The sequence below is a fragment of the Ylistrum balloti genome, unplaced genomic scaffold (assembly GCF_031769215.1).
Source record: "Ylistrum balloti isolate Yb309-2 unplaced genomic scaffold, AGI_CSIRO_Ybal_v1 Utg369830, whole genome shotgun sequence".
Taxonomy (NCBI): domain Eukaryota; kingdom Metazoa; phylum Mollusca; class Bivalvia; order Pectinida; family Pectinidae; genus Ylistrum; species Ylistrum balloti.
The window spans coordinates 1,434,440-1,459,822 of record NW_026781993.1 but is presented as its reverse complement, the minus strand read 5'-3'; the positions used below and the strand labels follow the sequence as shown (position 1 = coordinate 1,459,822).

The 25,383-nt window shown below is 34.3% G+C and overlaps 1 protein-coding gene across 1 annotated transcript in view; it reads left to right on the top strand.

Annotated features, from left to right (window-relative positions):
• LOC132545194 (transient receptor potential cation channel subfamily M member-like 2) overlaps window positions 1-25,383 on the top strand; it is a 31,164-nt gene that overhangs the window by 4,535 nt on the left and 1,246 nt on the right. Inside the window, exons 5-29 of the mRNA XM_060208870.1 lie at window positions 184-385; window positions 2,645-2,792; window positions 2,960-3,053; window positions 3,280-3,410; window positions 4,155-4,349; window positions 4,991-5,155; window positions 5,391-5,572; window positions 6,187-6,203; window positions 9,827-9,900; window positions 10,530-10,664; window positions 11,474-11,617; window positions 13,007-13,240; window positions 16,066-16,240; window positions 16,767-16,820; window positions 17,634-17,666; window positions 18,343-18,475; window positions 19,478-19,718; window positions 20,049-20,185; window positions 20,796-20,938; window positions 21,194-21,315; window positions 21,785-21,879; window positions 22,517-22,720; window positions 23,038-23,254; window positions 23,880-23,996; window positions 24,884-25,057. Coding sequence (XP_060064853.1) covers window positions 184-385; window positions 2,645-2,792; window positions 2,960-3,053; window positions 3,280-3,410; window positions 4,155-4,349; window positions 4,991-5,155; window positions 5,391-5,572; window positions 6,187-6,203; window positions 9,827-9,900; window positions 10,530-10,664; window positions 11,474-11,617; window positions 13,007-13,240; window positions 16,066-16,240; window positions 16,767-16,820; window positions 17,634-17,666; window positions 18,343-18,475; window positions 19,478-19,718; window positions 20,049-20,185; window positions 20,796-20,938; window positions 21,194-21,315; window positions 21,785-21,879; window positions 22,517-22,720; window positions 23,038-23,254; window positions 23,880-23,996; window positions 24,884-25,057 — 3,566 coding nt within the window. The remainder of the gene's footprint in view (window positions 1-183; window positions 386-2,644; window positions 2,793-2,959; window positions 3,054-3,279; window positions 3,411-4,154; window positions 4,350-4,990; window positions 5,156-5,390; window positions 5,573-6,186; window positions 6,204-9,826; window positions 9,901-10,529; window positions 10,665-11,473; window positions 11,618-13,006; window positions 13,241-16,065; window positions 16,241-16,766; window positions 16,821-17,633; window positions 17,667-18,342; window positions 18,476-19,477; window positions 19,719-20,048; window positions 20,186-20,795; window positions 20,939-21,193; window positions 21,316-21,784; window positions 21,880-22,516; window positions 22,721-23,037; window positions 23,255-23,879; window positions 23,997-24,883; window positions 25,058-25,383) is intronic.

Genomic DNA, 25,383 nt, shown 5'->3' with positions numbered 1-25,383 from the left:
TCAGAATACTTCAGACTAGCTGCTCACTAAAATATTGTAGAAGTAAGTACCTTTTACAGTCAATAGAACAATAGAAAATTTATTTACAAAGAAGTTATTGGATGTTAAAAAAAAGTTTTCTAAGAAGTACTGAATATCAAACTAAAGTGATTGTAACTTAAAATTTCAATATTAATGATTTAGATGTGGGAGAGTCTGTTCCGGATGACCTACAGATTATCAGTAGTACATGTACGCCGATGGTTGGCCTACTGGTTCAGGGTGGCCCTTTAGAGATGGACCATGTGGCAGAACTGTTGAAGAGGAATGTACCTGTTGTAGTCATGAAAGGGACAGGACTTGCAGCTGACCTTATTTCCTTTGCTTATCTTGAAATTCAAGAAAGGTAACTCCTTGCTGAAATGACTGATATAAAATGACAGTTTTTTGAGGGTCTGTTTCACAAGATTAATAGATATTTTAGAATTTCACAATGGGAAGCTGTTTTAAGATGATACTGGATACTTTAAACATGAAGCTGGTATTTCATTTTTCTTAAGAGTGGTGAACATTGAGAGCTAATGTACTAATAGGTTCCCCTGCAGCAATTATAGCTATTTGATGACTCCTCAATAACAATTTGTTGAATTTGAAACTGTAAGTACATTAACAAACTGGTCCACATACAACCCATGTAATCAAAAATATATGTAGAAACAAATATTGACGTATGGTACACATATCTTATGATTTATGGATAAGAACATGCTAACCACCAAGTTATGTTCAATGTTTGATTAGAGCAAAAGAATACAAAGTAATTGAATTTAATTATAAACTTATGAAATTTCACAGAAAAAACAACTTCTCACGATGAGGTAAGAACCATGCTATTTGGGAAGAGAAATCAAAGTTTAAAGTGACTTTGAGTATGTCCTTTAATAAAGATACATTCTTTATCATAATGTGAATGATATTTCAGGTTTGCTTATAAAACGTAACGAATACCCTTTTACAAATACAAGGTCAAGGTCACTGTTTCTTCATCTCTTAAGATGCGTTGTAGGTAAAATATTTAACATTTTACCTACTTTTGTATGTATTAGTCTTTTAAAGACAACCTTTGAGAGGGATGAAAAATATTGCTTTAGATTCAAGCCTTTTTGTATACCATTGATAAAGTAGTCTTTTCAGTCATTGAGGAAAGCTTGGACTATCAATGGTACCAGCAATATGCCATATCCTTTTACTTTTACTGGTGGTTGGTTGATGCTGTGCATGATATATTCACCTTTTACCAGGATAGCTTGTGTTTTATTTCCCCCCAAAATCATCAATGAAAGATCTATTTCCTGAATTTTCATTTATTTTGTAGGTAACCTGAGACAAAGTCTCTAGTGACCTATTGTGATCTCCTTTTGTCCGGCGTCATGTGTAGTAAACAATTGAAATTTTCGACTTTTTCTAAATAACCAAAGGCCCTGGGTGCTGATATTGGGTCTGTAGTATGCAGGGGTGGAGGGCTACCAATTTTGTTTAGATAAATGACCTTGACCCTTTTTAAGGTCACAGGGGTTCGAATGTGTTTAAATGACTTCTCAATAAACAAAAGGAACTGGATGCTGATATTTAGCCAGTAGCATGATGGATAAAGTGCTACCAAGTCTGTTCATGTTATTGTCCTTGGCCTACTTTCAAGGTCAAAGATGTCAAATATGTCAAAAGCTTTAAATGAATTCTCAATAATCAAAAGACCAAAAGTGCTGATATTTAGCCTGTAGCATGTTGGTATGAAGGGCTACTAAGTTTGTTCATGTTGTTGACCTTAACCCACTTTAAGGTAATAGATATGAAATATGTCAAAATATTTAAACAACTTCTTCACATTAATCTAAAGGCCCAGGGTGCTGATATTAGGCCTGTCATATGCTGGTATAAAGGGCTGCTATGTTTGTTCATATTGTTGACCTTGACCCACTTTCAAGGTCACATGTATAAAGCATGTCAAAATCTTTAAACAACTTCTCCTCAATAACCCCGAGGCCCAAGGTCATGATATTGCACCAGTAGCATTCTTGAATGAAGGGTTATCATGTGTGTTCATATAAATGATATTGACCTTCATTCAGGGTTACAGAGGTCAAATATGCTAAACCTCAATGATAGAGAGTGTTATCAGCTCCGTTTATTTGAAAACTAAGTCTTCAAACTTAGAAACAAGAGAAACTTTGTAAGTATGTATATATCAGTTCTGTTCTGTCTGCCCCAATGCTGGGACTGATGGACAGTCCTAGGACCTGAAGACCTCAGGTGACCGTTAAGGTCGATGGACCTCTTGTTTTGTTTTTTTCATCCATTTTTATTTGGTAGATTATCTTTCTTACAAAGTAAAAGTATATCAAATTTTCAGACTTTAACATTTTTACAAGCTAATGGTATGTCTAGGTGGTTTGTTATTAAAGGAAACATTGGTATTGGTAATGAAATATTAAGAATTATACTCAATACACTGTAGTTAATACATAACAGGTATCTATGCATTGTTTAAATGCTTTTCAATTCATTTCATTCATTTGAGAAAATTTAATATTTGATACCTTTAATCATACCATTTTAAAAAGCTGGCAAGCAAATTACATGTCTTCTTGTAACATTCGTCTGACAGACCCCATGCTGAACATATCGAGTCCTACATCAAACCAGAACTGATCAAAAAGCTGATGAAGTACTTTCCAGCTGAATTCAAAGAAGATGAGATTGCTCGGAACCGGTGTCGGGATAAAATACTGGAGTGTGCTCAGAATGCTCATCAGGTATACCTGTACTGTGAGAATGGACATTTACAATAGGTCAAGTGTTCTGTAACTATCGCAGAAATGTTCATATTATGATACAAATACATTTACAAAAATCCTAGGAATAAACTTAAGATAAAGAAAAAGTTAAATCCTTATGACTGCTTCCTTTTGTCATTCTGTAGGGAGAACAGAAGTTTCTGACCATCCTGCCAACAGGTGGCGCTTCCTCAGACCTTAAGAATCTCGACAAGTACCTACTACTGGCTTTGTTTGAGTGTACGTATCATTATTGTGAATACCATAATGCTTTATATTTTCTTCTTAAACATTCATACAAACTTTCAAAACTGTCAAAAAAGAAATGAGTTCAGGGTGAAAATTTGAAAAAAAAGTAAAGAAACAAACATTCATAATGCATCATCACTTCATGTTGCTGCAATTTTGTTGTCACATAAATTATTTGATGTTAAAATGATTTGGCAGAATTATTAAATCTGTACAGCTCAGGCACTGAAGCGTGGCAGAAAGTTTCAAGAGCAATTCCAGTGTGACCTCAAGTTGACCTTGGATTGGAACAGATGTGACCTTGCTGTGTCCCAAATTTTTCAAAAATATGACTGGGCAAGAATCAAGGTTTGTTTCAAGTGTTTTTAGCAGGTAAACCTGGAGGACAAAACACTGACAAGATCAAAGGTCAACATACAATGCTTTCATTTCTAAATTATATAATGTCCAGAAACTAGGCCTGAAATATACCTACAGTGTCATATGTAGGATTATATCAGCTAAACTGATTGTTATATACATGATCAAATATCACATGTAGGACATGTTGACCTCCACACACCAGAGAAGTCAGTTTGACCCATTGATTTATTCACAACAGAAAAGTAATCACTAAAAAGATGTCTGTACAGAGAGCTTATAATCAAAATAGTTAATTATCGTTAGATTATAAAATCAACAGAAAATAAGACTATCGAAGTAATATAATTGTAACCCAAACAGAAATTTTAGTGAACAGCCTACACACCTGTGTATTTACCCATTACTCTGCATAAAGTTATTTACCGTTCATTTCTGGATTTCCCTATGTGCTATATTTAGACAGTTTGGCTAGGAGTATTCCCACCAATATTGCCTGTCCAAACTGACCACAGGAGAGATTTTTGATGCTAACAATAGGATTAAAAGTCATTAGAACAGCCAGAAATTACATAAATTGGGCAGATTATCCCTGAAACTAGTGGATTTTTCTATTGTAATCCGTGTATTATGACTGGTATTTATATATATATATATATTAGATTAGAAGAGAAAATATATGAAATGTAAAGATACATGGGTTTTCTTTAAGTAAAAACAACCTGCTTGCAGATAACCCATGAGCTGTTTGACCGTGCCTTGTTGAAGAAAGGACGTGAAGATTTTGTCGATCTGTTTCTCTCAAGGGATGCCATTCAAGTCCACAAATATCTCAATCATCGAAAGCTACTGTACTTATTTAACAATCTGGAGAATGAGGAGTTCTTTCTCACTGTCTGTCTTGATGGAGTACTAGCGAAAGCTTCGGTGAGTCTCATACCTGCCACTCAATAGCTATCATTATTCTCACATTATGATGCCACCTCAAGCTCCCGTCCTAGCTTGTCTATAAATACTGGTACCACATTCTGTTAAAATGATTCAACATAGGAAGGGAAAATTCCACCTTTCCATTGTCCATCATTTCGATACAATTTCTTGTATTTTTGAGAAAAAAGTGCTTATCTTTTTATATTGTACTTACACGATATAGCAAATGTGCTATACTTTCTTTACTATCAATAGTTATATACCAGTGCTCAACTATTGAGGAAATATTGTATAATGTAGAAAATTGGCCACATCAATTTTAATACATGTATATTTTATTTTAAATACTTAGTAGACTAGCACTGTAAAGTCAATGATTGTGGATAAATTTTTCTTGAATTGATGGGTACTGTTGATCCATAAACAGTCAAGTCAAAGACATAGATTTTTAAAGTTATTAGATTTTGTGAGTGATTAAAGATTAACATAAACTTCTGGCTGTCACAATTCTTGTGAAAAGGAATAAAATTTATATTCAAATATTATTTCTACTAAATTGTTTTCTTCCATTCTTTCAGTAAAATAGGATGTTTGAGTCATCCATGACTGACATTTCAGTATATTTCACTGTATTCCAGTATTCTGCCTATCCAGTGGACAAGGATTTTGTCATTGGTGATGACTGTGAATTTAACCGGCTACTGTACCGAGTGACCTATCTACAACACCTAGTGTCATCATATGAACTGTCAATGAACTCTGTAGGGTCATACATCACGGATCAAGAGGTCGCAGAGAGGAGGGTAAGTCATGTTACTCTAATGTGGACAAGTTTAACCATAGTGATCAGCTGAATTTTGATTCCTCTCAAGGTATGTGTAAATTGTTAACATTCTTTCTCTCAAAAGAGATAGACAGAACATTCATGATGTCTGTTTTCTTACAGTCAGTTGATGAGCTATTCAATATTCATTATCAATGTATATTCAACGTCATTTAAATAGTTATCTGATCTCACTGTGATCTCTTCAATTATAGGCTCTCAACACATTAGTATTCTGGGCTGCTATAACCTTCAATGCTGAACTGACGAAGGTCCTGTGGAAGAGGACGGAAGACCCCATGGTGATGGCACTTATTGTCAGCATGATCTGGAACAACCTGTCAAAGAATTGGTGCCGTGACCTGGATACCAAGCGCAAAGTTCGGGAATCTGCAATGTATGTGATGTTTAAAGAAAAAGAATTGATCTTCAAATGTTATGAAATTTTCTAATCAGACATCCTGGCAACAACATACTGGTCAGATGAGCAGGGTTGTCAGAATGTACAGATGTTTTCCTAGAAATGGGATTACATTTATTCTATAAGATAAGAAATCTGAATACAATGGGGCCCAAGAGGGGGAAATTAGGCAATATTTTGCTTCTAAAAATGCTACTCCTTCTTAATGACTGGAAAGATTTCAACCAAATTTTGTGTGAAACATTATTGTTGGTCGGTTATCATCTTTTAACTTCAGAAAGTTGATTCAACCCCTAAAGACATTGGGCTTCAAAAGGAGAAGTTAGTCAATAATTTGCTTCAGATTGTTACTCCTCTTTAATGCCAGAGTAAATTTTAACAAGATTTGATCTGATTTGTCTAGTATTGTTCTAGTATTGGAATGATAAAATTGATTTAAGTTTTAATTCCATTTTGTCTGTGTAAATTATTTCATTCTCATTTCTCTTCAGGGTTTTATTTCTAAGTGTGATACAACACTCTTGAAAATCTGGTGCTGAGACTTTGTTTTCAGCATCTAGGAGTGACAGATACTGTTTATCAATTTTTAGGTCATCTGGCCCAAATGGTCTGTAGCCATTGTGCTTTGTCCATCATCGTGCTTCGTTCGTAAACTCTCTCTTTAACCTACTCCTCTTTCATACCTGGGTGGATTTCATCCAAATTTAGTCTGATACATCGTTTGGTGGGGGTCATCATTTCTGAAATTAAGAATTTTGATTTGAACGCAAGGGGGTCAAGGGACGGGGCTCCAAATGGCTAGGTGCTAATAAAAGATTTAAAACACTGCTCTTTCTTTCTGCCTGAGTGGATTTCAACAAGCATTGGCCTGAGTCAGATGACCGTTAAGGCCTGTGGGCCTCTTGTTACATCAAGCAATACATCTGGAGTAATGGCATTTGTGTAGTGCTAGTATAAAGAATATGATTTCTTCTATGTAAACTGTAGAGTAGATGAGCTATTTATTTTTACTGGTGATACTGTAATGTTACTGGTGATACTGTGAAATGTTACTGGTGATACTGTAATACTGGTGACACTGTAATACTGGTGATACTGTAATACTGGTGATACTGTAATGTTACTGGTGATACTGTAATACTGGTGATACTGTAATACTGGTGATACTGTAATACTGGTGATACTGTAATACTGGTGATACTGTAATACTGGTGATACTGTAATACTGGTGATACTGTAATGTTACTGGTGATACTGTAATGTTACTGGTGATACTGTAATACTGGTGATACAGTAATACTGGTGATACTGTAATACTGGTGATACTGTAATGTTACTGGTGATACTGTAATACTGGTGATACTGTAATACTGGTGATACTGTAATGTTACTGGTGATACTGTAATACTGGTGATACTGTAATACTGGTGATACAGTTATATTACTGGTGATATTGTAATACTGGTGATACTGTAATACAGGTGATACTGTAATACTGGTGATACTGTAATAATACTGGTGATATTGTAATACTGGTGATACTGTTACTGGTGATACTGTAATATTGGTGATACTGTAATATTACTGGTGATACTGTAATACTGGTGATACTGTAATGTTACTGGTGATACTGTAATACTGGTGATACTGTAATGTTACTGGTGATACTGTAATACTGGTGATACTGTAATACTGGTGATACTGTAATGTTACTGGTGATACTGTAATGTTACTGGTGATACTGTAATGTTACTGGTGATACTGTAATACTGGTGATACAGTTATATTACTGGTGATATTGTAATACTGGTGATACAGTTATATTACTGGTGATACTGTAATGTTACTGGTGATACTGTAATGTTAGTGGTGATACTGTAATACTGATGATACTGTAATATTACTGGTGATACAGTAATACTGGTGATACTGTAATGTTACTGGTGATACTGTAATGTTACTGGTGATACTGTAATGTTACTGGTGATACTGTAATGTTACTGGTGATACTGTAATACTGGTGATACTGTAATACTGGTGATACTGTAATGTTACTGGTGATACTGTAATGTTACTGGTGATATTGTAATGTTACTGATGAGTTACTGGTGATACTGTAATGTTACTGATGAGTTACTGGTGAAACTGTAATGTTACTGGTGATACTGTAATGTTACTGGTGATACTGTAATACTGTAATGTTACTGGTGATACTGTAATGTTACTGGTGATACTGTAATGTTACTGGTGATACTGTAATACTGGTGATACTGTAATGTTACTGGTGATACAGTTATATTACTGGTGATACTGTAATGTTACTGGTGATACTGTAATGTTACTGGTGATACTGTAATGTTACTGGTGATACTGTAATACTGGTGATACTGTAATGTTACTGGTGATACTGTAATACTGGTGATACTGTAATGTTACTGGTGATACTGTAATACTGGTGATACTGTAATACTGGTGATACTGTAATGTTACTGGTGATACTGTAATGTTACTGGTGATACTGTAATGTTACTGGTGATACTGTAATGTTACTGGTGATACTGTAATGTTACTGGTGATACTGTAATGTTACTGGTGATACTGTAATGTTACTGGTGATACTGTAATACTGGTGATACTGTAATACTGGTGATACTGTAATACTGGTGATACTGTTATACTGGTGATACTGTAATGTTACTGGTGATACTGTAATGTTACTGGTGACACTGTAATGTTACTGGTGACACTGTAATGTTACTGGTGATACTGTAATGTTACTGGTGATACTGTAATACTGTAATGTTACTGGTGATACTGTAATACTGGTGATACTGTAATACTGGTGATACTGTAATATTACTGGTGATACTGTAATACTGGTGATACTGTAATACTGGTGATACTGTAATATTACTGGTGATACTGTAATACTGGTGATACTGTAATACTGGTGATACTGTAATGTTACTGGTGATACTGTAATACTGGTGATACTGTAATGTTACTGGTGATACTGTAATGTTACTGGTGATACTGTAATACTGGTGATACTGTAATGTTACTGGTGATACTGTAATGTTACTGGTGATACTGTAATGTTACTGGTGATACTGTAATACTGGTGATACTGTAATGTTACTGGTGATACTGTAATGTTACTGGTGATACAGTTATATTACTGGTGATACTGTAATGTTACTGGTGATACTGTAATGTTACTGGTGATACTGTGATGTTACTGGTGATACTGTAATACTGTAATGTTACTGGTGATACTGTAATGTTACTGGTGATACAGTTATATTACTGGTGATACTGTAATACTGGTGATACTGTAATACTGGTGATACAGTTATATTACTGGTGATACTGTAATACTGGTGATACTGTAATACTGGTGATACTGTAATACTGGTGATACTGTAATACTGGTGATACTGTAATACTGGTGATACTATAATGTTACTGGTGATACTGTAATACTGGTGATACAGTAATACTGGTGATACTGTAATACTGGTGATACTGTAATGTTACTGGTGATATGGATTAGTTCATAGGCAAAAGTTGACACTCAAAAGAAAGAATCAAATCTAATTAGTGATACTTCATTAGTTTGAAAATAACATGTGTTTTTTTCCTGAATTTTGATTTATTTCTATATTTACGGGTAGAAGAGTTAACTGTAAAATTTCAATGAAAAATAAAGATTATCATTTGTGGAGCTTTTTCAAGATCTGTGGATGTTACATCATAAATACGTTTGTTTGTTTTAAGAAATAATTGTTTGATTGAATCAGTTGATGAGAAAAATGATTAGGTAGAAACTGTATATTTATACCGTAATTTGTATCGTTTGATATCTTCCCTCTTTGAAAACATTCATTACTGGCAGATGTAAATCCAATATACTTTCAGTGCTTTTATTCCCAAAATCATAGCGCTAGTTGTGTTGTTGGAATACCAAATCATTAATGTATTAGTAATTAATAATATTGATGAAATTGGCTAAACATGTTTTTGCAGTTTGCATCTTTTCCAAAATACTATTTATTGTCTGTGTAAGTTACATTGTTTAAGTTACATTGTGTTAGTTACATTGTGTAAGTTACGTTGTGTAAGTTACGTTGTGCAATTTACATTGTGTAAGTTACGTTGTGTAAGATACATGGTGTAAGCTACATTATGTAAGTTACATTGTGTTGTGAGCAGTGTGTTGTGTTGTTATAGATGACTCTGATGATGAGATGCCACCAGATGAGGCAGCCATGTTACAACCATCATCACTACAAGGCGAGAAATGGGTAATGAATAACAGTTTGTTATCATCGGAGATTAATATCAAGTAAAATGATACACGACACACCAAATTCATAAGATAGGGGGAGGATATGTAAATGATTTAGGACAAAGCTAAGATGACTCCCACAGGAATTGATAGTTTCAAAATTTCATCTTTACGTTTATAATTCTTGTGCTGTGTAAACTAGCTGATACGAAAGGAAATAAATCTGTGCTATCAATTTATATTTTTAGTGGCAATCTTATTTTAGTGCATTTCCTGCTCAAAGTGTAGTGCTAAAATATGACTGTGCTGATAGTCAAAATAAGTACGTTTGCAGTATTCTGTTCAATCACTTAACCATTTCTTACCTCATCTTGTGTTCACCAAACTTTCTGAGATAGCATTTATTTAAAAAAGGTACCTGTTTTAGAGCAATTCCATAAAAAGTTCAAGGTCATTAAGTCAAGGTAACTTAAAGATAGATATACAAGGTAATAATGTGATACTACAATACTAGTAGCCTCTGGAATATTGTACCTTAATTTGTCAGTGTAATCAACAGATGATGGGTATATCATGTATCATCTCCTCATGTTCATTTCTAAATGGTTTAGTATATTTCACTACTCTTTTTAAAATTTTCAACAGCAACAAAAGCGCCACAGTGTGAAGTACCAGATGAGAAAGATGTTGTCCTATGGCCGACAAAACCTCAACGTTCCAGTCCACATGCAGTTTTACTACCTGTACAGTGCACCAATAACCAAGTTCTGGATCAGCCAGGTACAATTTGACCTTCAGATATTTCATTATGACCTTCAAAGTACTTACTGGTTAGATACAATGATGATGATATCTCCAATTTACTGACTGAACTGTGATAATTGTTGATCAAAATAGTAACAAAATAGTAATAAATCAATTGATGAAATGATGTGGTCTTTGGCAGTTAGAGAACTGGAGGTTTGTGCAAGGTTGCATCTGAAAAAATTTTCAGAAAAAAGGAGAAAGTCATTATTGATTTAGTCCTTTTTTCCAACTTAATTTGTCATCCTTTTCAGGAATTGAAATTTTTGTGATGATTTTTTAGGTTGTCTGACCCAAAGGGTCGAGATGACCTGTTCTTGTTGCTACTTTAGGCCTTGTCTAATTTCAACCAAATTTGGTCTGAAACATCATTTGGGGTGGGGAATTATTTCTTAAATTCAGAAAGTTGATTTGACCTCTAGAGACTTAGGTGCTGGTTCTCAAATGGGAAAGTTAGTCAATATTTTGCTGCTGAATGCTACTCTTCCTTAATGCTTGGATGGATTTCAACCAAATTTGGTCTGAAACATCACTGAAAGTGGATAATCATTTCTTAAATTCAGAGAGTTGATTTCGACCTCTAGGGACTTGGGGACGGGGCACAAAAAGGGAAATTTAGTCAATGATTTTGCTTCAAAATGCTACTCTTCCTTAATTAATAAGGTTTGTCAGATGACCACCAGCAAATTCTGAGGTTTATTATCCATTCATTGATTGTCAGATGACTGTTAAGGGCTATGGCCCTCTTGTTAGTAAATGATTTATTTAATGGTCTTATCTTTCAGCTGTTCTACATACTGTACCTGACAATCTTCAGTTTAGCTGTTCTGTTTCCCTCCTGTGGTAACCTACATATGGATTTTGTTGTATTTGGCTGGACTTCATTGATATGGGTCGAACTAGTACGTGGTGTTCTAGCAAAGAAAAAGGTAAATATTTGATATCAAAGTATCAAAAACTTGAAAATATAGGATCAGGTGATAGCTGAAATTTCTAAAAGATTAATCTAGCATATACTGTGTCGGAGTTCATATCTATTGTCCCGAAAGCTTGATTCAGATGTTTCAAACCGTCATCAATGTTTTTCTGATTTTCTTCGTTTTTTCATACCTGTATGGACACATATCAAACTAGTTTTATCAAAATTTCATGCTACATGGGCAAACATAGACTACATTTAAAAAACAATAGCATTAAAACTTTGTGAAAGGATAAGTTTTTAGACTACTATTGCAGTCACCTTCATCTGGCATTGTGTGTCCATAAACAATTTAACATTTTCTTCTCAAAACCTCTTGATCCAATTTCATTGAAATTGTGCTGAAACCTTCCCTTGCCTAGGATGAATCAAATTTGTGAATTTTATGGCCCCAGGGTCTCACATTTCCCTGTGGGGAGGGGGTAAAGTTTACTATAGTTTATATAGGAAAACAAGATTGTTGAGCATAAATTGTTTAATTTCCTTTGGAAATATTTCAAACTTGGTTAGAATTATGAGTGAAGAATGACGGCTAAATGGTATGCCCATATTGATCCTGACTGACCCCCAGGGGCTGATGGGTGGTGCCAGAAGTGGTCAAATTGATTCAAATTTTAAAAATCTTCTCAACCTCCAGATATGGTAGAATCAAATGCTCTTCATGGATGGAAGTATCTTAGGTTCTTTATGAAAATTGTGAATTTTATGGTGTAAGGTTTTCAAATTTCCTCGTGGAGAGGTGGTAAAGTTTACTAAAAAGTACATATGCAAAATTGATTTTTGAGCTTTATTTCTTTAATTTCCATTGGAAATATTTCAAATTTAGTTAGAATTATGACTGAAGGATGATGACTTAATAGTATGCATATATTGATCCTGGCTGACCCCCAAGGACTGATAGGCAGGGCTAAAAGGGGACAAACTTAATTGAATTTCAAAAATCTTCTTTCTCAACCTTCAGATATGATAGAATCAAATGCTCTGTATGAGTGGAAGCATCTTAAGGTGCCTAAATTACCAAAATGGGTCTCATATTTCTTCCTCGGGAGGAATATTTTATAAACTTTACGTCACTTAAATTGTCATAGAAAAATTGTATTTTTGAACATTACATTGGTATTTCCCTCTGGAAATAACTTTGTAAGAATTATTAGTATAAGATAACAGTATTGATGGTATGCATGTATTATCATTGGCTTACTATATTCAGTGTCACAATTTCTTTTTCACAACACTTGAAAACTACCCTTTAATCTTTATATTCAATATTGCTTATCTCAGGTGACGGTCAAGGCTGCTAGAACTCTTGTTGTTTCTTAAACTTATAATCTGTTTGCAGAAATACCTGGAGATCAATCTGTTTTGGACCAAGATAGAGATTGGACTGATCGGAATCTTTTTGATTACTTTCTGTCTGGTGCGGATCGTTCCCCACTTTGTCAGCTATATTGACTACATGACCACTAAGTTTGTCATGAGTCTGGGTCTCCTATACTTCTACTACAGAACTCTACAGGTGTTTCTTCCCATCAGTCCTGTCCTTGGTCCGATGCTCATCAACATCCGCAGAATGGTCAGTAACTTGATCTACACTGAAGTCCGACCACAATGACTCATCTTGTTGTCCGCCATTTACTGTATACATATACTTGTCAAATTCTCCAGTCTTCCGCTGGAGCTTCCATTACTGTATATATATATATATATTTGTCAAATTCTCCAGTCTTGTACTGGAGCCTCCAGCTTATTTCAGTCTGGTGAATCTCTAGGTAACATTTTGGAGACTTACTGGAGATGTCGAAATAGAATCTATCATTCTTTACTTAATGTTTTATTCTTGAGTTGATTGCAGTAGATATCAAGTAAGATTCTAATAAGAAGACAGGACTAATTTTCCGAGTAAAATGATGAATGATATCTACTTAGTGAAAGACTTTCAAACAAGAGATCTCCTGTTCTCCTGATTTGACCTTTTGATAGGTATACTCATATACTCATATACTATACAGAAGAATCTGAATTCATAGTATAGAAAACATAGATAGATCTGTCACAGAAGAAATCTATATTACAGTTAAAACATCATTATGTGTAATCTCAGTAGATGTTTTCTGCACCCAAAAGCTTGATGATTGTAGTTTATCAGATTGGAAAACCAGAAAGCAACTGCGTCTGCCAAATCGGAATATTACACAAAGTTGAACAATACGAGTCATTTTGGTTGGACTAAATCATAGAGTAACTTAACATGTCTGTGTTATACTGTATATTTCATATAACCTACAATGTGCCCAGGTGTTGAAAACATTACCTCTGAACCAATGTTAGGTAGAGGGCTTATCACAGGAATGTTAGGTTGTGGGCTTATCACAGGACAACTAATTAGCCTTAGTTAATAACTCTAATCAGTACTGAAGAGTTCCAGTAGAAGAGAGCTTACGAAATGTGGGTTTATTGGTGGATAAATAACCTGAGTTGAATTTGCCAGTGACTGGTATTTCAGTCATGATTCAGGGCCTGACATTAACATTTTTTCTCTCTTGTCCAGTTGTGGATTTTAAAAAAAACCACAAATGTAAAATGCTTGTTAAATGCACTTGTCCAAACTTTTAAGCTAGTATCAGATTTCATTACTTGATCATCTTTCTGATAGGTTGAAGTTCCAATACAACATGAACACAATTTGTCAGCCAAAGAACCAAAATTTTGACAAATTTGACAAAACATACTATACCACCTGGTTCCCTTTCATCATAAGCTAATCTCAGGAACTCTTTAACCAGTTTTGTTGAAATCACCTAACTGTTTTGCTCATACCCCTTTCTAGTTTCTTAATTTATCATCAACAACATTAGCCTTTATGTTTTTTGTTTACTTTTCCCTTATATGCTAAAACCAAACTTTGTTAAAACCATCGTCTTACAGTTTCCAATATAAACAATTTGGCAGTCAACAGTATTCAATGTCACTAAAATGTTTTGAATGAGAAACTGCACTTGAAAACGTAGCTAAGATGTAGATTATATTTGAACACTTCTACTTGCCCCAGGGAAATCAACATCAGGTATCTTGTTAGATTAATCTTTGTTGTAGCCAAAGAGGACATTAATTTTAAAAAGATAATTAAAACAATTGTATTGTGATAATTTGAATGATATAATCTTATTTAATTGACATTTCTAAAACATTTACAACAATGTTTTAAAGCCAACACTCACTTGCCCAGTCACAAAAGGGCTTGTCATGAAGTACTTATCTGTCAGTTTGGTACCAGTAGAATTTTATTACTGCCTTACATAGACTGTCATAAATTAAAGGTAATTATCTATATCAATGCCTTTGCTAGGATTCAAACCTCTGGCTTACTAGTCTGACACTCAACCAATCGAATTAAAGAGAAGTTCTCTCTAGCTGAGCGGTATATTGCAGCTGGTATTTACCAGTGTTACATTCCTAGAAGAAATGTTGAAAAATTTTAATTTATTCTTTATTATCTTAATCAAAATAATCAAATTACTTTACTGAAATCTATGATATTGAAACTAATTTCAGTACAATGGGTTTATATTCATTACTTTTCACAGGATTTCTGATCTTTTTACCCACAATAAAATTCACTTTGTGTATATGTTACAAGATTTATTTATCAGAAACCTTGTTTTATTTGTTTAGGTATACTAGACTTTAGGCATTCCAAGTACCAGTATCAGGTATGGTACAGATAGCTTGAGGCTGCAAATACTTGGAATGTGCTACTTGAACATTTACTGGCATTCTGCCTCAAAGTCGAGTTTTTGAATGAACAGCAAAGAAAAGTTGTGTGCTTTTTATGCAGATAGTCTCAGCTGTTAGAATGCTGTTTTGTTGTTTAAATTAGTTCTGCAACCCATAAGTAGATTCATTAGATGCTATGCAGTCAGTGTTTTAACTAATTAACATCAATGTTTGAATTTTTAAAATAAATGTTAGATATTGTTTTAGATTGGGTTTTACTACTTGTAACTTTTTGATTCAATTGCATCATCATGTAGCAGCATTATACATTATAGGAATGTTAAAATTGATTTCAAGTGAACCAAATTCTTTTATTAGAAATGTTTTTTGGTAAATTATCAATTCAGTTCTTTGACCTAAAAATGATTTTCCTGTATTTATTGATATGATAGTCATGACGTGATTTTGTATCTACACGTCAGCTGGCAGAGCAGGTTGTGTCTACTCAAATTCATGCTTTTGAAAGTTATGACAGATGATTGTTTAATTTAAACATATTTTGATATTGTGACAAGTCTCATTACAGCTTTGAAGTGGCAGTAGGATCAGAAAAATTTGATTTCTCATAAATAATTTGAAATATCTCTGTTACACTATTAGAGACTTGACTTTGTTATCTTACAGATAAAAAAGGATTTTCTGACATGGATGAGGATGTTTGTGATCATCATGGTGTCAGGCGGTGTCACTATCCATGCTGTCCTCTACCCAAACTATCCGTTCACCATGCAGGGCATCAAAAAGGCACTGATACGAGCCTTTTTTGCGATGTTTTTTACACAGATTGATGACCTTGAAGGTAAGACAAATATATTAAAGCTGCTGTATGTACTGTCATTAATTAATTAATAAAATTGCTTCGTCAGAAAGATTTATAGATTGTTAGATAATAAAACTTATCATTTATTGATAACTGATAAAATTGTTCTGTCAAATAGATTTATGGATTGTTAATTACTAAAAATCTGTCAACGGAACAGGGATAGTAAACCCAAAGGACAATTTTCAGGCAAGACATATTGCTGCTAGGAGGATGCAACAATGTTGATAAATCATTACTGTAACAAAAAAAAAAAGAAGAAAAACAAATTTGTAGTGGGTAATTGATCAACATTTAAATTAATGATTTGCATATATGAAAGTTGATATAAAGTCATAATCAAAAGAAAAAGAATCATGATCTATACTGTATAGAAGTAACATGGTTAAATGACTTACAATTTCTTTGTACAAAAACATTTAATTTCATTTGTTGTTTAGACATGTGTTCCCTTGTAACGTTGTTAGTTTATATTAGTGATAATTGATATGTTTATCTTACATAGGAAATGACTCCTGTTCTGACTTGTACAAAAACACCTCTCTGAGCCATTGTAGAGGTAAGTGTGAATACTTTTCTTATTCTTGATTCTCTATTGTACACACGTTCACTTTTAATGATTTATTTTTTTTTTTATTCATTTTTTGGCTGATCTCTTTTGTCTTTGAATGAGACATTTCAAGAGAAGGTGTAAAACAGAAAGACACATGTCCAGCAGAATTCTTTTTCAAAGATTTCTGTCTAGTTAATTAGACAATTCCATTTTTAAATGTTGAAAATGTGTATATCATCCTCAATGCCCAGGAGTTACGATAAGTTGTGCTCTCTGCACCCCTGGAACAAGTCATGGTGAAATTTAAATGACCATGGATGACACGTTGTTGACAATCCGAAAAGACTACCTGGTTGTTAGATCCTTTGATGTACATCCATCAAATGTGGGGGTCACATTATGATATATTGTAATAGCTTTGAAGTTGGGTCTTGCACCTCTGTAATCTTCAAAAGAAGGAGTTCAGCTTGTGATTGGTCAGGTTTTTTCTCCTGTAACCAATGAAATTACTTTGTTTGTACTTTTAATCTTGCCATGACATGTTCCAGGGGTGCAGACAGTGAATAACCCCTGAAGTATCGAAGATGAGTGTATATGGTCTAAATGTGGTTTATTATTATGGAATAATTAAAAGTGTTGGTACTTGTGAAATATTTGTGTGTATTGTTTATCGATGATCTGACGTAACATTTGATTTTTGATTACAGTAACTAAATATTATATTTCAGTGATGAACACAATAGTTTGATATCAAGTGTATTGTCTACTGATGTGTCACAATTTTTCATCGTTTTGGTAAAATTTTTGTTTAATTTTCAGCTATCTCTCCCGATATTTTCTCCAAAAATGCTAGTAAGTACTTTACTGTTTTCTCATAAATCAGCCTGACTCACTGTGTTTGTAAAGAAATCTTAAGTATATACTTTATCATAAATCAGCCTGACTCAGTATCTACAGAGAAAACTTAAGTATACTCTTTATCATAAATCAGCCTGACTCAGTATCTACAGAGAAAACTTAAATATACTCTTCATCATAAATCAGCCTGACTCACTGTGTCTACAGAGAAAACTTAAATATACTCTTTGTCATCCATTTTTACAATACTTTATTTAACAATTAATATATACTTGAGGGATAAAGAGTAATATTTGAAGATGATTTTAGGCAAAACATCAAGTATAATGTTAGATATCTTTAGGTAAGAATGAAGATTAATCCATACAGAATAAACTGCAAAATCAACGATTTGTATCTGGTAAATAATTTAGGAGCTCTGAAAGAATATATAACTCCACAGCCTCAGGAGCCAGAAATTTGTTATGGTAACTATGGTAACTAATTATATACATGTATATGATAATTGTTAACTGTCCTGTCTGTATCTTGATCAGCAATTCCCTCAAACTTTTTATACTTACAATGTAACAGATCAAAACAATTATTTGTCACAAAATCAAATTAAGGTTAAAGCTAGATTTAGACAATATCATTGGTGATATTAACTTGTAGTGTGATATATATACAGGCAGTACCACACGGGATGATGTGAGATCACTGGACTTCTGTCCGTACAGCAGCATGGGCGGCTACCTGGTTGTAATGCAGTACTTTGTCATCACTAAACTAGTTATGATCACTCTACTGTATGCCCTCTTCAGGTAAGTTTAACAGTTGTATAATCCCTATTAAGGTAATATGTGCATAATTTATATCTTGTTGAGGTAAGTTTAACAGTTGTATAATCCCTATAAAGGTAATATGTGCATAATTTATATCTTGTTGAGGTAAGATAAACCCTTATACCTTATTCAGGTTAAATCATAACTCAGGTAAGGCATACAGGTTTGTCTTATTTAATGAGATAAGTTGTAATAATTCCTATTCCATGAAGTCAACACTACATACATATTCTGTATTTAGGTAAGGTGACGAAGGTTTATTCAATAATCATGAAAGGCAGTTTTATTGCATACTCAGACAAGACATACATGCTTATTACATAATATTGAGGTAAGATGAGCAGGTTTAAACTTTATTCAGACAAGTGATAGTAATCTCTATTCCAGTAAGTTGTACATGCATATTCAGGTAAGGTGTAAATAAGTTTTCCTTGTTCAGGTAAACATACAGGTTTATTCCTTATTCAGGTAAGTTATATTAATGCCTATTCCAGTAAGATTCCATATTCAGGTAAGATTAAAAGTATTTCCTGACACTTAATTCTCTATTCACTTATTGACAGGCTTCTAAGCCTACTCTTGTAGATGTATTTTATATCTTAAGGACTTGTAGATAGTTGCTATATGTGACAGTAGGTGTACAAGTAGAGCTGTAACATGGAAAAAAAATGTTTTGATGTTTAGGAAGAAAGAAATTTTGTAGACCAGATTATTATAGTGTTCAATTCCTGTAAATCACTTGTGTTTAGCAATATGTCTATTTTCATCAAATGTGGGTTTGAAATTCAAACATCTGTAGGTGAATGTCTTTTGGAACTGTTGTTGAATTCAAAGCATCAACCTGTATTTGATCATTTCTTTAATAAAAATTCCCACAAAACATTGTTTTGAGCTAAATTTTGATGTAAAGTTTAGAACAAAAAAAAAAAATTACTGATGGTAGTTGTAACTAAATTTGATTTTATTTTTACCTATTTGTAGTGCAACCACAGCCAAAGTAAGGGGAGAGTCGGAGGAGATATGGAAGTTTCAGAAATACAGCCTGATTGTGGACTTTGAGGAACGCCTTCGTCTTCCTCCCCCCCTTAGTTTCTTCAGCTATCTGTGTATGGTGGCTATGGGCCTTTATCACTGTGTACATAGGTGCTGCAATCTCTGTTGCCGAAGGCCACGCGGCTGTTGTCGTTGTACCTGTAAAAAGAAGAAATCACACACAGAAAAGGTAAGATTAGATGTGATACCTCTCTGAAATCTACAACTTCTTAAAGTGTTTTGGCATACTTTCTCTCCTGGTTTAAGCCCATTGTCCATTTCAGGGTAAAAACCATTGAGGGTACATGTATCACATAAGCACACACAGCTCTCTTTTCACTTTCTCTTGACACATAATAGAGGAAGGATTACAGAATCAAACATTCATTCATTTTGAATGAAGATAAATGAAATATCTGGTAATATCCAGGTTTAAAATATTGTTTGAACCCTAATTTTTTGTGATAAGTTTTGATTTGATTGATTTATAGATATAACTGTGATTTAAATGTGATTTTAGGACAGTTCCAAGCTGCGGGTGCTGAAAGTACGGAGAACAGAGGATTATAATTACTGGAGAAGCAGTATAAAGGACCTGATGGACATGGAAGAGCAAGAAAAAGCTGCTCTAGAGAGACCCAAAACACAAAGCAAAAAGTAGGTGTGCTTGATGACAGCGTAAAATTGATGTGACTGGTGAACGTGTCATCAAACATTTTATTAGAGTCAGTATATATTTGTAGTGAGGCTGGGATAGGGCCTATTAATTCAAATGGTTTAAAAGTGTCTTATACAAATCCAGAGAATCTTGGTTTATATTTCAATCTGGCTTGAAGAATTTTCTGTTTACTGTTATATAAGGGCCTGTGACAATCCCTAATGTGCATATAATGTGTGTCTACATGTATGCTTGATACAGAGTTACCTGAATTTGGTTGTTGAATGAATAATGAAGGCTTGAGAAGAAAGAAGCATGAGGTAGCTTAGTGGGTTAGAGCATCTATCAGGAATTAGGATGTCCACGGTTTTAATTTTTGTGGAACCCTGTTGTGATTTACTGGATGAGACTCTCTTCTAAAATATTGTCAAATCAATCTGCCATTTAGAAAGCTACTATATGTTGTAATGATGATCATAAGTCTCAGAGATACCAGTTGGCAAATTTGGGAGATCGCTGGACAAGACAACAACAGTTATTACAAAACTTTACATAGCATTTAATTGAAGGATGAAGATTGCCTGTCAATACTTGATATTATCTCCCCAGTATCGGTGTATTGATGGCTCAGATGGACAAACAGAAGCATTTCAATGGAAAGTTGACAGAGCAGATGGCACGAATGGAACGCAATATTACCACCTGTAACCTGGCGTTGGAGCAAATCAAGCACCTCCTAGATAAACAGCAGGGTAAGAGTTTGAAGGCTATGGAAATCACATCATTTAAAATTCATTCAGCTAAGTAATGAAAACTTTCATCAAGTCATTGAAGTACATATTATTATGTACTGATTACTCCTTATTACGTTTCTGGTAAGTTGAGATTCCTGTTTTCTAGTATTTAGCAGATTTCATCCCATAGTATTTTCAAAATGAATATTTCGTTAAGGAATCAAAGCACTAATTGTAGTATTTTAAAAAATTCCTTTTGTATATTTGTAACAGGACAGAAAAACTTAACTGTAGCCATGAAAAAGGCTGTAGCTCATGTATCCAGTCGTCAGTCCCCTTACCCAGGAACGAAAATACAACGCTTTCCTGTCTTTGACAAATATGTGTCTTGGGACGTAAGTGAAGGACAATAAAATTAGGATGTTGATTTATAAAATATACTTTCTTTAGTATGCATACATCAGGAAGGTTTTATATATTATGGTCAGTTAGAGGTTTTGTGTTGTTTGGCAGCAGATTGATGTACATCAGTTACTTAAATGGATTGAGATGTTTTAAATTCACATGTTATAAAAAGATATGAAGCAAGGATGAAGTTGAGTAAAAACTAGATACATTTCCTACATCACAAAGTCAAATTGAATTGAAAACGTTTTTTATACAGAAGTTGATTAATTTAAAGGGGAAGAGGAACAGATGGGCCTTGGAAAACCATGAAAATATTTACATTTTGCTTGTAACATGTATCCTCAGATAAAGACGTTGTATTGTGTATAAGTAAGATAGTCTCACTTTGAATCGTCTAATTTCCTATATAGTGGAAAGAGTGTTAGTAATGAATCATAATTGCCTTTAAAATTGCAGGTTCCTTACCTAGGGTATGACCCTGTTGTGTACACCTGTCCAATAGAAGAGTTTGTGGAGGCCATTCAATCCCTGGTGGACCCTGACCTCTTGCAGTGAGTTAATCTGTTATATTTATACATTTATGAATGCCTTAAAGTCTCTGTTGATCATCCCCCCTCCCCTCCCCCTCCACGAAAAAAAACCAGGTTTAGTTTTTTAAAAATGGATCTTAAATATCAAATGAAAACTGTAAAGACATGTTCTAGTGGAGATGTGTTTTTGTGCTTTTTCAATGAAAAAATATGAATAATAAGTCTTTATTGACCACAAATAAAAAGCAGCATTAAATCCTTCACAATTGTTACTAACAAAACAGTAATATGCATGTTACAGTTTAAAAAAAAAGGACTGGAAAACTAGCTGTCCCACGTAGGACACAAAGATATGGATCAGTGTTGCATAGCTAATAACACACATAAACTAAACAGAATTGCTGACATTGCAGTAAGCTATTACATCCACCTGACAGAAGTATTCTGTATTGAGGCACTATATTAAATGACATAAAAATTGTTGAAATAAAACATTTTCTTCAATGCTGCAAAAGATATGACTATTTTAGGAAAGAATTGAAATGTTCTTATTTTATTTTTTTATGAGTATTTAGATATAAATAGTGTGGTTCCATCATGGTTTACTCTAACGCTTTGTTAAGAATTTTGAAATATTTTATATTGTGATAATCAACAGGATCAGTCGGACAGCCGAGGAGAAAATACTTAGTCGTGAGGATATACGTGCCCAGTACCAACATAGTGCACTGTATAGCCCGATGTGGAATGTTGCTGCAACATTAAAGATCAACAACGCTTTAGTGGAAATAAATAGGGCCTCCTGGATCACTCAGAACAGCACAGCATGTCGTTATAGTGTTGATAAAACCAATCTACCTATGTATGTACATAAATACACAGTTTTATTATTCTCTGTTTTGTTTCTATAGTCAGTAATTGTTTGTATTTTCCTGGGGTTTTCCTGACCCGGTAAATGATTATCAATTTTGCAGTCTGATACCTATCAATTTAATTAGAAATGAACAAAAATTCTTTCCATTACATATACAAAAAAACCTAAATGCCATGAAAAGCTTACAACAAGATGTGACATGGATATACTGACTATGCCGTTACAGAGTTTATAAGTCATTACAAGTTCAACATTTTGCACTCACAGATTCTGTTTGACTGACCCGTGTATTGATAATATTGTAGAAACCCTATGGGCAGGACTGGTATCAGGGGGCGGGGCAAGTTGTGGCGCTGGGGACCTAACCACAGTGTGCTTGTAGTGCTGTCACGTTGGAAGGAGAAATACAAACCGAAGAGTGACGAGTCATCTGACCGTGACTACATTGTCATCGAGGGGAAACGTGTCCTAGAAATGATTATCATTCAGAGGCTTGATACTGGAGAGTTCACTCTTCCTGGGGTAAGATTGTGTTCTTTCAGAATCTTGACACAAGTTAAAATCATGTTCAGAGGTTTGATACCGGAGAGTTCACTCTGCTTGGGGTAAATTCATGTTTATATTAAGACTTAAAAGTTGGGAAGTTATTTATTCAGGTAGGATTAAGTTCATACAGGGCATTGATACTGGGGAGTTCACTCTAACAAGAGTAAGATCATGTTCATACAAAGGCTTGACACCTAGAAAATCACTTTGCTTTGGGTAATTTCAATTTCCTGTGGAGGCTTGACACCAGGAAGTTAGGTTAATGTTTATACAGAGGATTGATACTGAGGAGTGTGACACTCTACTTGGAGTAAGTTCATCTTTATACATAGGCTTGATATTGGGGAGCTAACTGTGCCCAGGGTAAGGTCAGTTCATGGCAAATGACAAAATGTAATAATCACTTTTCAGGTGTAAATTTTCATAAAGAGACTTGTCAATTAGACAAAGATATATATTGAACTTATGAAAAATGAAATCATGGTTGACATTAAATAAAAGTCACAGTATTCTACACTTTACATATTACATGTAGAGGAACAATTTTTTTTTTACACACTTTGTACAATGTAGTTCCATTAGAACATTGCTGATATTACAGGGAAATGACTATGGTAATATGTCCATGTACAGCGCACTGTGTAAGAGGTTTCAGCAGTTTGTTCTTGACCAGGAAACTACAGCAAAAGAAAATATGACCGAACAAGACATGATCAGTGTGAGTATTGACAATGAAAACTCTTTACAAAAAATCTGAAATTTTTAACATCAATTGTCTGCAGATCTGATTAGTATCTACTTGGATTGATTTAACTTACAGAATATTCATCAATCTGTTTTTGTTGTCTATTGTTTGTCAGTGTGATTGAAAAACACTTCCTAATAAGAAATAAAAATTCCACCTTTCCCTTTAAGCCAGTTGATGTGCTTTTCTGTGCTTTTTTGACAAAAAGGTGCTTGTCTTTGGAATGTGTGCTACTTCAATGTAGGAAATTTTCTGCATTGAGAAGCCCAAAATTGTTTATGTCATAGTTTTAAGGCAATGTAGGAAATTTCCTACCTTTCCTTCGATGAAGTAGAACAAAATCCAAAGGTTAGCACTTTTTTGTCAAAAATGCACAGAATTTCATCCAACTGGCTTAAAAGGGGAGAGAGTTTTCCCTTCTTACTTGGATTCATGTTTTAATGGAAATTTTCTCACCGGGAAAATTACTGTTGTCAGACATGAAGCTTGCCAAGTGTTTGACAGATTGATAATCTTCTTTCCCCCGTAAAAATGCATGAATCCTTCCAGAAAAAGAAAATACATAATCTACTTTAAAGAAGTCATGTGAAGATGTAGAGTGGAATAATTCTCAACTTACCCCCCCCCCCCCCCCCACCCCCCCCCCCCCCCCCCCCCCCCCCCCCCCCCCCCCCCACCCCCCCCCCCCCCACCCCCCCACCCCCCCACCCCCCCCCCCCTCTTAATAATCATTCTATTGGTTGAAAATTTTCTCAAAGTACCAGGGGGAGCCTCTCCTCTTTCAGCTATTTTTACTTTTTTACCCGAGTCTAGATCTTCAACTGAAATCTATTTACAAATTTCTTTATTGTATATTTCAGTTTTTTTCTAAGTACTCTGTACCAGGGTCAAGCCCTAACACAGGGCTGACCTCTGGAGTGATATACAAGGGTTACATTGATGATCCCTCCAACACTGACAATGCCTGGCGTGAGGCGGAGGTCTGGAATCTTCACTACAGGGGAGGCAGTATACTGGATGATATAGTGAAAGAGGTAAGAATTTACCCATATTATAGATATATACTGGATGATATACACAAATGAAATAGATATGATTGTAAATTTAATCTCTCTACAGGGCAAGAAAAATGTAATAGTTTTAATGCAGTGGTTCAGTTTTTTGTTTAACCAAAAACCATAATAAAAAAACATTTATTTCATACTTGAAATTAGGAAAGGGTCTGTAGCTTCAATGAACAATTTTACTTTCAAGGATATCATTTTACATATTTTAGTTGTAAAGTTTTCTTTTATCACAAATTAAAACCAAACAGCACTTATATATTTATAAATAATTACTGTGTAATAGTTTGCAGGGT